The 17,365-nt window shown below is 32.2% G+C and overlaps 1 protein-coding gene across 1 annotated transcript; it reads left to right on the forward strand.

The window, feature by feature from the left end:
- The first annotated feature begins 8,059 nt into the window (after positions 1-8,059).
- LOC112504467 (prostatic spermine-binding protein-like) lies at positions 8,060-10,412 on the forward strand. The gene is made up of 3 exons (XM_025108406.1): positions 8,060-8,280; positions 8,531-8,681; positions 9,846-10,412. Exons 2-3 carry the CDS (start codon positions 8,568-8,570, stop codon positions 10,284-10,286), a joined length of 555 nt encoding a protein of 184 aa, XP_024964174.1. The 5' UTR covers positions 8,060-8,280; positions 8,531-8,567; the 3' UTR covers positions 10,287-10,412.
- The last annotated feature ends 6,953 nt before the right edge of the window (positions 10,413-17,365 follow it).

The raw sequence follows: 17,365 nt of genomic DNA on the forward strand, positions 1-17,365 counted from the left end.
GAAAATCTTGTTCTAAGCTTCTAAAATCCGGGCATACCACATAATCTATTAGTTCTCGATTCYTTGGAGACTAATATTGAAAAAGGCAAAGCCCAGGCCAATTCTTGTCACAACCCCACCAGCTACTCATTTATCTCTCAACAGATAAATGTTTCAATAACATTTGGGGCACGCAGCTCATCATCTATCAGTTTCTCATTCGGAGAAAGTTGATATTGAAATCAGAAGGATATATGTCCCCCTTCAAGTTTTTTTGGTCACTATTTGAGTCTGATAAATTTGTGTAGTCCACACGATTTATCTTTTTGAGCCTAAACAGAAGCATACGTTGCTTTATTCTTCTACACTACACAGATTTAGCATTTTATAGGTTAATTTGCCAAAACATTCATAGATATGCTATTTTTTAGCTATCAATGATTGAATGGAATACCTGGTGAGATGAGCATCAAAAAGTCTCATATATACAGTACATCCGTTGTACTGAGTATATCTGTTATACTCACAGGCCAATCTTTTTATAAGATTGAAAACAATTTCATTCGTTGAAATTGGATGTTACCTTTCCATTCCCCTAATCTGAAAAGATTAAATAAGTGGATTTGCAAAGATCTACTTACAGTCTCTTGAATTGACGGTTTACACGGAAGATTTCATTCATCTTATGTATGATGGAATGATTCTCATTTCATCATAACGAGGAGTATGTAATAATGAATGAAATATTCATTTCCGAACTTTTTAAAGGGAATCTGATGCAAAGATGAAGGGGAGTAACTTCGGTAATGGCAAAAGACTCAAAAGAAGCGCGACTGAAGATAATTACAGAAAGATTATTAATGTGTTACAACGACTGAGAGATGTTGAATGTGAAGATCATCTTTACAACAATTTACTGAAGATTAATTCTGAAGATTCTTTAAAGATCACATCTTGTACATTGTTTCAAACAATTAATGTTCTACATTGTCAAAAGAGAAGATCATTGCGGTTCTACATTCGAGGGGGAGAATGCTAGAAGATCTATCTCAACAGTTGATTGTTTGAAGATTTCATGTTGAAGAATTCTTTTAAAGAAGACATAATGTGCTTAAAGTTTCAAAGTTTAAACTAGACTCAAAGCGCATAATTTCTTTCAAGTCAGAATACAAAGGGGGAGAATGTTAGGTCTGAAAATCAGTATTAAATTGTATTCGTCTTCAAAGTTAAATATTGTCTATAATTGTAAAAGTCATCGTGTTTAACTTTTCTTAGGCAGGTTTGACTTTGACTATGTTTAGTAGTTTGACCATATAAATAGGACTTTGTCTTGTAATTGTAAGAGAAGAGAGCTTATTGTAAAATACATTATGTAATAAGAGGTTTGACTATACATTGTGAAGTTTGACTTTCTCTCTCAACTCTCATATGTGTTCTTAATGTTCATATCTAAATCTGCCATTGTTATGAAGATTGAAGATTGATCATCAAAAGTAGGACTAACAGAAAGGAAAGAAGTGGGACTATAAAGACTATGGCAATTAGAATAAATTTAGTCCCTGATACTCATAAAGAAATTATGAGATGTCAGAAAGAAGCTATGAAAGAGGATCTTATCAAGCCAGAAAGATTGGGTAAGATGATTTTGACTTTGGAACCAAATGATGAAAGATTATGTGCTTTCAAAGACGAATTTGGGTATCGTGTTTTGGCGATATCCAAAAATTTATTCTGAATGAAAGCCATAAGTCTCGTTACTCTATACATCCAGGTATCAATAAGATGTACGGAGATCTGAAACCTTTTTATTGGTGGCTCAGATTAAAGAAGGATATAGCCAGGTATGTGGAACAATGTATAACGTGTCTACAAGTTAAGATTGAGCACTAGAAGCCTTATGGAAATCTTCAATCTTTGGAGATTCCTGTATGGAAGTGGGATCACATTACAATGGATTTTATCATGAAATTACCTCGAACTCCGAAAGGGTATGAAGCAATCTGGGTAATTGTTGATCGCCTATCTAAAATCTATGCATTTTCTACCTATAAGAGAAGGCTACTCTTTAGAAAAGCTGGCCTAGATTTATATCAAAGAAATTGTAACCAGGCATGGTGTTCCACTATCTATTGTTTCTGATAGAGATAGTCGTTTCACCTCAAGGTTTTGGGAAAGTTTGCAAAAAGCTTTGGGGTCTGAAATTCGATTAAGTATAGCCTATCATTCTCAAACTGACTGGCAAAGTGAAAGAACCATCCAGACTCTCGAAGACATGTTGAGAACTTTTGTCATTGACTTCGGGGGATCGTGGGAGGATCATTTACCACTGATAGAGTTTGCTTATAATAACAGTTACCATTCCAGCATCCAAGCGGCACCGTATGAAGTATTGTATGGACGTAGATGTTGAACACCGTTGTGTTGTAACGAGGTAGGTGAGAGGCAGTTAACGGGTCCTGAAATTGTTCAAGAAACATCCGAAAAGATTGAACAGATCCGTGAAAGAATCAAAACAACACAAGACCGCCAGAAAAGCTATGCCGATAATCGTCGAAAGCCGATTGAATTTTATGTGGGCGATTTTGTGATGTTGAAAGTTTCTCCATGGAAAGATGTTATCAGATTCGGAAAGAAAGGTAAACTCAGTCCGAGGTATGTTATACCGTTCATAATTTGTAAACGAATTGGGCCAGTGGCTTATCAGTTGGAACTACCAGAAGAGCTTAATCTGATCCACAACACTTTTCATGTATCAAACTTACGAAAATGCTTAGCTGATTCGAGTCTAGCTGTATCGCTTCCAGAAGTAAAACTAGATAGTAAGCTAAACTTTATGGAGACACCAGAAGCTGTGATTGACCGAAAGATCAGGGTGTTTAAAAACAAAGAGATCAGTTTGGTTAAGGTATAGTGGCAGTTTCATAAAGGATCAGAGGCAACTTGGGAATTAGAATCGAAAATGAGAACAAAGTATCCGTGACTTTTTGATTAAAGGAATTCCGGAACGAAATTTTTTTTGAGGGGTGGATAATGTGATAACCGGATCTTGGTTATCACCTGAGGTAACTAATACGTGATTATTTATTATATGTTTAAATGACAGCATGATAAATTGGTATATTTGATCATGCGAGTATATGGATTGTATGCATAATGTGAATATGTAGGATTAAAAAAAATGTTAGTATGCATCAGTTTAATATGCATAAGTGTTATATGCATGCATAGTGATTAAAATAAAGTTGTATGCATATAATAAAAGTGTATGCATGGGTATGTATGTATGCATGAGGTATGAGTAGCCGCCCTTCTTTTTTAGGAAAGGGGTATATATAAGGCTTGAGGGATTCCTAGTTGGGTTTTCTGGCTTTTTGAAGAATTTAGAATGGTGTTCGGATAGCTTATTTTGGTTGAGGAAAACAAATTGGATTCATCTGATTTCAAAAGGATTTCAAAAGGTGAGTGATTAAAAGTCTTTTAAAGAGTAGTTTTGATTTGCATATTGATTGTGTTATGAACAAATACATGGACTTGACTTTAAATTGGACAAGTAATATCCGGACTATTTTTAAGTCAGACATGTGTTGTCCGATTTATCTTTAAACCGATCATAGTATTGAGCGGTTTAAAGAGATTAATGGGATTTTGAATTATGTAAAACGGACAAAGGTTTTGAACGGAGAAGTAGGAATACGACCAAAGGTTGTTCGGATTAAATATAATCCAATTGATATATTGTTCTGTTTAGTCATAAACCGACTAAGGCTATGAGCGGAGTAATGCAATCCGATTAAGTGAAGATTGAATTTGAAAAGTGTTAGAAAATATTGTGTATATAAATCGGACAAACTTGAATAGATTTATTGCGTTGTCCGGATTTGTAAATCGGACAAATGTTAACGTGTTGTCCGAATTGTTACTCCGGCCAAGACTTGACCGGAGATGAAGTCCGGTCAAGTCCATTGTTAAGGTTAATTAGATCTGTGTTCTGATTAAAGGTTTGTTCAAACAAATCATCATTTTAATGTTCTTTTATGATGATAAAGAATGAGAATTTTTTATAAAGATAATTTTGAACTGATGATATTCCATTAGAACATTTATGACTGCGGTCTATTCTAAACTAGAAATATTTTGTAAAATGATTTGATGAGGAAATATGGGTGGCATATCAAGGAGAGGTGTACATTTGGATATAAGGGTGACATTTGTACGTGTGATGTATGATATAACTCTTACTACTATTTCCTTTAAGATTACTGTGATTCAGAATTTTTATTTCTTTGTGATTTAAAGATTTAGAATCAGGATATTTATTGGAAATCGTAGTCTGAATGTTATTGAGAAGTTGATAACAGGTTTTGGCCTAAAACTTTAAATAAACCTTGTTTTTAAATAAAAAGGTTTAAAAGTGGCATGATGTGAACCCTGGTTAGTTCAAACCTATTTGGGTTTGGATATGTTATTTTAAAAGCAGAGTAATTGACTTTGGAATTGGAAAGGTATTGATATTATGTTTTATTTGTCCTTATATGAAAAGATTATTTAAATAAAGTTTTGTAATTTTCACCCTACAATGACATAGGAAAAGGAAACTAGATATAATGCATTAAATTAATCAATAGATGTAGACAACAATAAAAAAATGAACACGGGTTGGGAACAAGTAGTCATTATGTCATTGATTCACAAAATGATTATAGAGAGAGTGTAGAGAGAGAAATATTACAATGATCAACTGAACTAACTGTTTAAACGCACTTACAAAATAGATTCTCTACACTCTATTTATAATACAAAGAAACTACTAAAGATGCATGCCGGTAAGATACAATCTAATAGAAAAAAGATATGTGTTCTAGTACGCTAGAGTTCCTAAATACTATTATAAAACATAACTCTGTTGAATCTGAACTTAGGTCCAGAGCTCGGATATCTGATACTTCATGTCGAGAGCTTTGAGTCCTTCAATTTCAGATCTGTAAACTCAATTTCATATAAAAACAAAGTTTATAAATAGATATACATATAAAGGCACAAAGCACTAAAAAAATCACTTACACCAAAATACCACATACTAATTTTTAAAATAAAATAAAATATCATCCCTAAAAATTGGACGGTGATTGGATTAAATAGGATATGTTTGGTTTTATTGTATTTTAAACTGTAATCCAATAATTGACTTATCCAGTTTGAATATTCATCTTTTGGATCCAATTCGATCTAATTACAATTACATATTCAATTTTGATTGGTCAGTTGTAATTAGATTGTATTACATTCTATACATACTTGATACCAACACTGCAACCAATTGATTTGACAAACATTTTGTAAGAAAACACAAAATGGTAAGTTATGATATAATGACTTTTTGATTGAATTTCACGACCTTAAAAACTTTAGCAAATGAGCCATAACGACAATATTCAATCTTAACTTTTAAACGATAATAAGACGCGTTACTTAATTTAATAAAAATATTTGATTGTTAATCATATATTCATCCGTATCCTTCAAAATATACAAGAACTCTATCCTCACTTTGTCATTGCACTTAGAAAAGGTAGATGCGTTACTTAATTTAATAAAAATATCTGATTGTTAATCATATATTCATCCGTATCCTTCAAAATATACAAGAACTCTATCCTCACTTTGTCATTGCACTTAGAAAAGGTAGATGCAAATTCCTTTGTTCTCCACTTCAAAAAGAACTCTATAAAGGTTCTTTATGTCTCCTGCCCCTCCGATTAAAAAAATTCTCATGTTAGCATTCTTAAATAAGATTTAGGGGCCGTTTACTGAACACTTATCCGGTAAGTGTTGATCGGGTAATTTTCCTCACCTGGTGCACATGGCATGGGCCGAAAATCTTACCCGGTAAAAACGATGATAAGGATATAGAGTCTTACCCGATAAGTGATGGTAGGGACTCTTATGCGGGTAAGCATTTACTAGGTACATTGTTGCATACAGTATCGTTTTAATATACTACAATCTTACCTGTTAAAATAAATTATAGTGTTGACTCTTATCGATAAGCACTTATCAGGTAGGCATTTGGGTAAACGACCCCTTAGACTGTTTTAAATTAATTTACAATAAAAGTGGAATAATCAAAACCCTCTTGCATGCTTTCCACAAAATAACAAACGAGACAAATTATTGTATCAGTAGAATAAAACTGTCAAATTTTCATATTTACTTTCTCAGTTAATAATAGAAAAATAAACTTTTTCATTATAAATAATGTAACATTTTTGACTTGGTACAATATAGTTTTATTGTGCAAAAGCCAGAGGGTGGCAAAGTTATGCCTCACATCTAATAACACAAAAGTTAAACTTCATGGCAGAGTTTTATTTCTTTTGAGTAAACTATAAATATCGTTCTTTTGATGATATTTTAATATGCAATTGTAATGTATTGATAATGTTTTTAGCACTTTTGATCGAAAAATAATCAATTTTTAATGTTTTGGTCCTTCAAACTCATCTTTATTATCTTTAGGAATGTCTGAGGACTCAATGAAATACAAACTTTCTCTTTAAGAATGCTCGTCATCTTTAATGAAGGATTCAATAATGGACTCAACCGAGACTATGGAGGTGGTATTGTGGGTGACCATTAACCATTTTCACTAAGGTTATTGTTGACTTTTCGTCTTTTCTAATATCGGTTGCTTTGTGTTGCTACCGCTTGTTTTGATGTGTTTTGTCTCAATAAGATGCGAAGATATTCACCATTCTTTAAGAAGATGAAAACAACATACACATAGATTATCATCTTTGCTTCTGATAATTTGTCGGGGTCATAAACTTTTTTAGGGTTTCTAGAAATTGCTTACATATATAAAATTGTTATGGGTTATATTTTTGAGATAAAAATTTAGAAAAAGTTAAAAAAAACAAAAACAAAAATACACTTGTTGTAAACCAATGGGTCAAACACGTGACATTTTTAAACAAATTTCGGTTAACATTAACGACTCACAAACCCAAACGTTAAAAATCAACAATGCACAAATGCAAATAAAAGTCAATAAACAAAATCTATAAACCTACTATTTAGTTTGGTTGCACGATATATTAAAAAATACCTTTCGTGTAAATTGCCCAAGACCTTATGAAGATATTACGAGTAGGTTTTCTATAATACCACATCCTCAAACGAAGCTCCACATCTCTATCTCTCTCTCTCTCATTTAAGAAAATTGATAGAAATAGCCTATTAAATCAAATGAATTTACTTTATACTATTTTTAAACCAAATTCTCAAAATAGTCACAATTTATATAAATGGTTCATGCGTATTTGCAAAACCACCTTTTTCTTATTTAAAAAGTAAAAAGAAAAAGATGAAATTTATGCAATTTGCATAAACCATTTACGTAAAAATAGTTATTTAATTATATTTTATATTCTTATAATTAATTAAATAAATTACTTTATATCGTTACTTTTTTATTTTATACCATTATCATATTAGCATACGTCATCTTATATTATTTAAATTTCGTTAGAAAAATATGTTTATGTTTTTACAAAGTATATCATTATAATTATCTCGTCAATATCTTTAAAATGAACTCAATATTGAATATTTTTTTATTTAATCATTTTAATAAATATCATTGATGTGTAATAATTATTTTTTAGACTTATACTTTGTACTCTTATAGTTATTTGTTTAGTTTGTAACTTCGAGGGTAATAAGTGTCGGTATTAAAAATAATTCGTATGCATTGATGATATTTAATAATATGATTAAATATAAAAATATTTAATATTAAGTTTATTTTATAAGTATTGACGAAACAAATATAATAATATAATTTATAAAAAGATAAATATATTTTTGATATATTTTAATTAATATATTATTTATATATGTTAATATGATGAGGTATTAAATGAAAATTAAAAAGTAAGAGTATATAAGCAAACTAAATAAGTAAGTGTAGGCAAAAAAAAGTGTAACTTAATATTTGATTGTTTAATACTTGGGAATTTGGTTGTACATTAAATAACATGAAAATACCTCTTGCCCGAACTGCCCAAGACCCTATGAAGATATTACGGGCAGGTTCTCAGTAACACCACACCCCAAACTCACCTTCTCCTCCCCTCTCTCTCCCTCCCCCCCCTCTTTGATTATATCTACAACTATCTCACGATATTCGACGATCTTCATCGGACGGTCGACAATGAACGTTACCTCTAGTATCTCTTACCTGAGGCTTTAGCTTCTCAAGCTTTCAGATCTGCTTCATCCATCTCTAGATCTTCCCGTTTTGTAAGTTTCTCTTCTCAAATTTCACTCAATTCAAAGTGAATATGACAAAATTTAGGTAGTTTTTTCCATAATTTAAGCTTCATTTAAAGTTTGTCCATGTTAATGTTGCGGCTCTCGTGTTGATTCAAAACCTTTATATCAAAGTTTCCCTTCATATATTCATAGTTAGTCGTTCTTCATTCAGTTTTTCAAAGTTTGCTATTCTTCGTTCGTTGAAATTTTTTCTGACAAACTTATGTTGTGTGTTTAGGGGTGTTGCTAAGCATCGTGATCCTACCTGTTACGAAATGGAAACGAATCGTAGTATTATCAACCATGGCCTGCTATTATACGCTGGTGAGGTTGTAGCTACTCTTCTGGTGTCTGTGTTGCTTAGACTCCAGTTTTTCGCTCTCAGTCAGGTTCGTTTAGCTTTGGACTTCCTAAATTACGCCAAAATTTTCTCAATGCTAACATAAATATTTTTGTAACTATTGCATGTGTTGTTAAGATACGCATTTTTTATTCATTATATCTTTCTTTGGAGTGAAAAAGACTGGTGTAGACATTAGATTTTCATCATCTATCAATGATTTTCATGTAAGTTTTGTATTCTCTTGGTTATTTTGCAATAAAATAAAAACATTACAATTTTCAGCATAAATTTATCAAAAAAAACCACCACCATTTTCTTCACCAGATTTTAGTTCACTTTTATAGATTTAATGTTATTGAGTTTGGCTAATAAACTTTTGTTTTCAAATGTACTTATTATATTTAATCATGAATGATAAAATACCTCGTTAAATTACAAATTAAATAATACAGATTTTAATTTTAGGTTTTGAACAATTTATTATAAGAAGGAAATCTGCAAACTATTCACGAGAAATAGTGTTCTATTTGTCTTAGATCATTATACAATAATTTATTTTTATTTATATTTTAGAATTTATGTTTATAACTCTATTATTACTTAATTTACTTGTTAAATTTTATGTTTGTACTACATAAACTAAATGATAATTATACTTAAATAGAACACAAGCGTTTGAATTATATTAATGCGTCAAAATATTTTATAAGTTTCAGATATTTTAATGAAAAATGCATTAGTTTTTTTGTTTTGTTTTACTATAAAATTACACATCTGACTAAATTATACAGATACTAAACTAGGCAGCGAATATTCCATAGGCAGCGAATATTCCAAAATCGATTCGACTTTCTTAGCCACTTGTTTATACCGAAAGGGATGTACCATCAACCAAAACCTAAAAAATCAACCCAACATTTTTTTATATATTTTTATAAAAGCTTAATCTCCTACCAAATCTGTTGATTTATGTAGTTGCTTTAGAAAAATTAGTACCTATATAGTATTAAATTATAAAAAAAACTAAATAAAATTTTATGATATTCTAAAGATATGTATGTAGGTTGAGAAAGTGAGTTGTTATTTGTGATGAAAACTCAGATAAATATTGTTGATGACTTGAAAACTTTGTGTTATTGCAACTTATTTTTTAATGAACTGAAATAAGGTATATACAAATTATAAAATGGATATAAATGCAATTGTTCAGGATTCTCCTTGGTTGTTAGTCGAAAACCCTAGGGTTAAAGGAGACCATCAAACAACACGTCATTCCAAGCCTTGTGAAGTTGACGATGATGATGACGATGATGATGACGATGATGATAAGGACGGTGAGTTTGAAGAAGGGGAGCAGGATCCTGATTCTGATGATGGAGCAAGCAATCGTAATAACAAGGATAACAACTCGAAGAAAGACATCACGGGAGGTGCAAGTGGGGATGGAGAAGAAGAGAAAGGTGAAGACCAGGAGGAAGATGACGACGATGATGATGACAATGATGAAGATGGTGATAATAATAATGGTGATGACGATGATGACGATGTTGATGATGATGATGATGGTGAAGAAGATGAGGAGGATAAGAACGAAGAAGAGGAAGAAGACGAGGAAGAAGCACTACAACCCCCGAAGAAGAGAAAGAAGTAGAACAATACTTCCCTTCAAACGTGTCACTTTGTTTAGTTTTGACGATATTTTAGGATAATTAATGTTGTCGAGTAATCATTGACCCAAAATTAACAATTCAAATAAAATAATGTTTTCATGGGCAAATACATAGTTATCAAAATTCTATTTGAGTACTACCATTAGTTCATAATGTACATAAATCGGTCTCTTCAATTCCTTCATTCCAATTAACAAAGGGAAAGTTCAGATTTAACGAATTTTTTCATTTTGAATGATTAAGTTTCTAAACTTTTCTTTGAATTCAAAAACCATTGAACTTTCTCATTTTGAATTATCAAATCCTTGAACGTATTTTTTTGAATAAACAAACCATCAAACTTTTAGAAATTGGACATCTGCATAAGTTTAACCTAAAAAAATACATGTAACTGGCAAAAAATGTTTTAAAGTGTATAAAATTTAAAACAATTTTACTGTTTCTCACCACATGTGATTTAAACCTTTCACAAAAAACTGCATTACTCCCCCTTGGTCATCGCCATCCCATCTTCATCCGCTCTCTGTCACTGGCCATCATAGCCATTAGGCCCTATAATTGATCTCCCTTATAGATTTCTTGTTTTTTATTCTCTTTTTTATATGTTGTTGGTTCCAGATTTCTCAATTGGATCTTATCAATGATGTATTAAGTGGAAATAAATAAGATCTAAAACAAGGTATAACAATTAATGATGAGGAATAGTAAGAATATGACTAATATGATTGAATCACCATCGTCATCATATGTATTGATTGAAGATCAAAATTACCCTTGAAAGATTGATCGTAATAACCATAAGTACAAAGTGTAAGAGAAAGTTTATTCAAAAGTTTTAATGAACTAAACATGAATCTTTATTTGTAGCCTATAAAAGGAAAGTGTGTGAGCTAAATAGGCCCAAGTTAGTGGAAGCTTAATAAAGTCAATTAAAAACAATTGTAGAAGAAAAAAAATGTCTTTGTAATTGTATTTTTGGATTTTAGGAGGTAAATGGGATTGGGCTCACTCTATTGTAAATGGATCCTATAAATAGAGGTCTTGGGTTAATTTCTCCATTTGAGAACTATTGGTCCCGTTAGGGTCTACAAGATGTGTATAACAGTTTGTAGAAGGGGGGATGATGAATACAAACACAGTAAACTTTTCAAATTTAAAATATATTGATAAAGAATGATCAATACAAATTTTACAAGATTGTTTGCGGAAAGATAAAGTAAATAAACCTATCTAAACAATCTAAAGTTACACACTAGTTCTTAGCAAATAGAGAAAAGATTTGTTGTAAAAGACTTAGAAGGATGTTAGTTCTTTCTGGGTAAGAACTATTTTAGAATACAAAAAGGGATTCTAACTTGCTTTTGAAGATAAGCGTATTGTGTTCTTAGATGTGTGTTCTTTTACTTATGAACGTAAGTTAGGGTTAAAGAGTAAGTATCAGTATCTCTACATGGAGATGGAACATATGTATTTATAATGCAACGTAGTAGGGTTAGAACACGTGTCAAGCCTTTAGAGAAAGACTTGTCCTTTGCTACAGTGAATAGTAGAAAAGCCTATTCATGAGCAGACATCCTTTCACAAAGTTGGTGGGTAGTAGAGTCAACTAATCGGCTCCGTACCGTACTATACTATAGAAAGGGTATGGGTTTGTCCTTTGTGTGTATAAGGACAAGACAAAAACAATCGTGCTCAACAAGCTTCTTTTGATCGCTGAATGCTAGAATAAACTGAAGGTCTCTTCAGCATTCGCTGAGGTTTGGGCAGTCTTCACACATGTGTAGACTAGGTTGTAACCACTGAATACCGCTTCAGATCACGTACCCGCCAGTCTCTAATCTTCAGTTTCAGTCTTCGACTTTCGCTGAAGGTTCTTTGGTGTGAGTTTTGTCTTCTTGAAGTATCGATGTCACTGATGGATTTACAATGCATGTTCTCAACGATCACTGAACAAACTCAGTGATGATCGCTGAAGCTGAAAGACAAAAACATAAAATACTTCGTATAAGGTAAAAGAGATTATCATCAAATCACTGAGAGAGAGGATACACAATCTCCCCCTATTTGATGCAACAAGACAACGTAAAGAAAGTTGTCTTATCAAATAATAGTAAGGAAAAGTTACATGTAAAGTACATGTCCCTTTTAACTATTTTGGAATCTTTTTCAGTGAGTCAGTCTTTACTTAGAAAAATTTCTTAAGTTTAAGTCTAAGAAAAATTACAAGAAGGGAAACTAAAACTGAAAGCTTATTCACTGACTTATAGATTGTCAGTGAATGTAATAGTAACATTGGAACTCATAGACTTGTGTCCCTATTACTTTTTTCAGGGATCTTTTTTAGTGATGCACAAAAACACTTATATAAATTTCAAAGGAGATATTACAAGAGTTTCAGTACTTGTCTAAACTTACAGAATATAAGAATAATCACTGAAAGTAGATATAGTAAAAATTTTACAGTGCATGGACAATATTACAAAGGAAATAAACTAGTCTAAGTTGTTCAGATTTATGTAACCAGGTACATCTTCTCCAAGCTTCTTTCGACGTAGAAATTCCATTTTTATCTTTTGGTCCACCAATACACCTTTCATGTCATCATCTAGCCAGAATCTGAGATAAACCAGGTGTTCCATGGGGCATAGATGTAACTCAGACATTCTCTGAAATCTTACTTCACCATCATGGTCAAGGAATATAAGTCCTAACTCAGGTTTGAAGTGCACAGTGTTGAGTATATAAGAACCCTTCGTTGGCAATGCAAGATTCAACATAGAGATGTCTGGACCCTCATAATCCTTCAGGACATCATCTAAGGAGAACTTTGTTTCATGTTCGTTCCTCAGGGATGGTCCATCATTAGGACTAGAAGGTCTTTTCTTCCCACCTCATTTCTTCAACGTTGGCCTTTCAGGGACTGCGACATATCTTGACACCTTCTTGATCAGCTCGTTAATGATATATTCGATAATCGGCTTATGTCTGGATTTGGAGCGTTGAATGGCTTGTCTGATTTCCAGCCATTCGCTGTAGCCATACTCGCATAGATAGGAGGGGTACTCAGTCACGACATCGAGATTGTCCCTGGTGATGAGTATTGAGAGCAGAATCCCACCATCTTTTAATCGTCCGTTGATGCTGACACTCTTGATTCGGTGAGGACTGATTCTCTTGTTCATGCTTGCTTCGCTCCAGCGCTTGTCCCGCTCAGCCAGCTTCAGGCTTTTCTCGTGCTCAGCTTCTTTAAATTCCCCTCTTCAGCGACACCTTTGCTTTTCAACGAAGGGCCCTAGTTCCTTTCAGACACTGAATCTTCTTCCCTTTGCTCCCCTTGGGATGTGGAATCTGTGATAACCTGATCTTGGTTATCCACTTGAGGTAATTAATACGTGATTATTTGTTATATGATTGTGTGAAAGCATGATAAATTGATATACTTGATCATTCAAGTATGTGTGTTTTTATACATAAATGTGTATGCAAAATGTGAATATGCATGACTAAAATGTGTTAGTATGCATGAGTTTTAATATGCATAAAGATGCATGCATGATATTATATATATGCATCAATATGATGGAGATGATTGCATGAGAAAGTATGTATGCATGTAGTATTTTATATGCTTATAAGAAATGCATGGTGTGGGGTTCATGCATAAGTATGATATACATGGGTATACATGCAAGGGGCGGTCTAACCGCCATTCTATTTTTAGTAAGAATATAAATAAAGGGAAGGCTCTTCATAAAAGCCTCTTGAACATATTGAAAACTGAGAAATAGTTTTAAAAAGGGAGATTGATCGGATTGCTCAAATTGGACTGGAATCAAGTGATTTCTTTTGCTAATTTTGAAGGTGAGTAATTTGATTCATCATATATTGAAAAGCAATTTCTCATGGTTTGAATACTGAATTGTGTTATGAACTAACACCTGTACTTGGTTATATCGGACATATGTTGTCCGGATTTGGTATAAATCGGACATAGTGTTATCCGATTTAGAGGAAATCGATCATAGTATTGATCGGATTAATATGTTGATGCGATTCTATCTTTCTAAACCGGATAAATGTTTTAAACAAAGAAGTAGGGATACGATCAAAGGTTGTTCGGATTAAATATAAACGATTGTAATATTGTCCACTTTAACCATAAACCGATCAAGGCTTTGAACGGAATTATGTAATCCGAATGAGTGAAGATTGGATTTGAAAAGTGTTAGAAAAATGTTGTATATGTAAACCGGACAAGCTTGATCAGGTTTGATTTAATGTTGTCCGGATTTATAAATCGGACAAATAAATATGTTGTCCGGTTTGTTACACCGGCCAAGACTTGACCGGAGATGAAGTTCGGGAATAATCTGTAAATTTTGACGAGGAAATAAAGGTGGCATACTAATGAGAGATGTACTTTGGGATAATGGTGGAATATCAAGGAGAGATGTATTTTGGGATAAGGGTGGCATATCAAGGAGAGGTGTACCTTTGGATATAAGGGTGGCATTTATGTATGTGTTATATGATATAACCCTTACTATTATAATCTTTAAAATTACAATGGCTTTGAATCCTTATTTCTTTGTGATTTAAAGATTCAGAAACTAAAAGTGCCCATATATCAAGAATATTAAGAACAGTGTAAGAATAAAGAGTATTAGCAGTCAAAGGTTTTGATCTGTTATTGAATGTAAAGAACGCAGAGCAATCTGCTTACAATACTTGAATGAATAATGATTCAAACGATTGCAATTATTGAAAAGTAAAACTATCTATATAATGAATTAAGATAAGCTAAACAAAGAAACTGAATCCTATAATATAGGAAAGATAATCTCAATTGCTAATAACAAGATACATGATCAACATTATCCTATCATTCAAAGTTAGAATAACTCCGAAATCAAGGTCATTAGACTTTCTTTCTTTAGACTTCCTCTCGTTCAGAGCTAGCAAAAATCTGAACTCAAGGTATGAACACTAAGCGTCCAGAGGAGCTCTGGTCAACCAGAGGGGCTCTGGTCCTAAACATTTCGTGTTCAGAGGCTCTAGTCTATACAACCAGAGGCTCTGGTTATCCACAACTAAGTCTTCAGATTAGCATCAAGAGGAGCTCTGGTCATCTAGAGGGCCTCTGGTCGCTCTTCAGATTTATACTTAGTTGATATATTTTAGATCTCTGGAAATCTATTATTCAGATTTCTAAAGCAAACTCTACAAACTTCTATATTTAGAATATATAGAATCAATCTTCTTCATATCTTTTAATCTCCCCCTTTGCTTCAAAATTTGAAAGTTCCTATCTTTAAGAATCATTTCGTATACTCTGAATAAGAATTTCTTCAAAAATTTTACAATCTTCTTCATTCTTTAACAATCTCTCCCTTCGAAACAAATCAAAAATAATTTTCACAATTATTTCCTTTTAACTTTAACTCCCCCTTAATTTAACTCCCCTTTAATCATAGCAATAATCTTCATTGATTTTTCTTACTCCCCCTTTTGTCAGAAATATTTTTGATATCAACTCCACCAAACTTCAGAACTGATTCATTCATTTGATAATTATTCCCCCTTTTGATGTGAATGAGGACCATAAATATCATATTATGAAATGAATGATTTTAAGAAAATATGTCGTCAATTCATAAAGTTTTAAGCAAATATTTTCAAATCTGCTTATTCAATCTTTTCAGATCAATGTATTGGGAAAGTTCCAGTTTCAACTTATAAAGCCAATTCAATCTTTTATAAAAAGATTGGCCAGTGAATACAACAAATATATTCAGTACAGTGAACATATATTATATATGATACTTTTTGATGTTCATCTCACTAGGACTTTCATTTAATCATTGATAGCTTAAAAAGCATATCTATGAATGTTAAGAAAGAATAACAGATATTCAATAAAATTTGGGCATGTAGAAAAGATAAAGCAACACATGCTTCATTATAAGCTCAAATTGATAAACCGACTCAAGACACAGAGCCTCTGCACTATACATGCAGAGCCTCTGTGTTGGGTTTGAGTATGAGCATTATTGTTGTATTCAAGTTTCTCCATATCTTACATGTTTTTGTAATAGTGTAGCTTTTTTATTACTTCCTTAGTATAAATAGTATTTTCCTTTGTAATTGTCATTATCAAGTCATTAGCAGATTGTAATCTGATTTAGAGTTGTAATTCTCTCTCTCAATCAAGGAAATTACATTTGGTGATCTATTCTTTATATTCTTACATTCAACGTGTTCTTGAAGATTGATATCCTATTTGTATGAATTTTGGACTTCACAATTGGTATCAGAGCAGACTGCAACAGTTTTGATTAGAGGATTAAACGAATTTGCACAATTTTACACGAATTTTATTGGATTGATCGATCTAGGTTTTTGATGTTCATCATCTGTTCATAGTGTTCTTCATTCAGAATCTGTTTTTGAGCTTATTTTGGTTGATTTTTGATTGTTAATTGAAAATTTTTGCATCGCTAGATTCGCATTTGAGTTTCGAACAACTTTGATTCACACTGTTTTTGATTTTTAACAAGTTTTGAACCCGATTTAATCGATTTTTGAGTTTTCGTATTCTGTTGAATGTTCTTCAAAACTCATAATTTTTCATGTTTTGATCCAATTTTTTGGTAAAAAGTGTGAAATTTCTGTTTTTGGTTGAACTTTAATCCGGTTAACTCTTGATCAGTTTAGGTTGTAATCCATTTAAAGCTTGTTCGATTTAATATTCGTGTGTTGAGTTTTGTTCGATTTAGGTTTATCTGGGTAACTCTTGTGCGGATAGTCAAGCGATTTATATAATCTTCCTGGTAAGTCGTTTGTAACTTGTGCGGATTATTGGGCGATTTACACAATCCGATGAGTAAGCGTTTATGTTTTGTGCGATTTGTTGAGCGATTAAGAAAATCAGCTTGGTAAGACTTGTACTTTGTGCATTTTAGTCTATTGAGCGATTTATTACTTGTATATTGATCGTACATTGATATTAACATTGAACGGATTTTGACTTGTGATTGATTTAAATCTTTGACTTTTGATC

This window comes from Cynara cardunculus, unplaced genomic scaffold, assembly GCF_001531365.2.
Source record: "Cynara cardunculus var. scolymus isolate 2C unplaced genomic scaffold, CcrdV1 Un_Scaffold_5679, whole genome shotgun sequence".
Taxonomy (NCBI): Eukaryota; Viridiplantae; Streptophyta; class Magnoliopsida; order Asterales; family Asteraceae; genus Cynara; species Cynara cardunculus.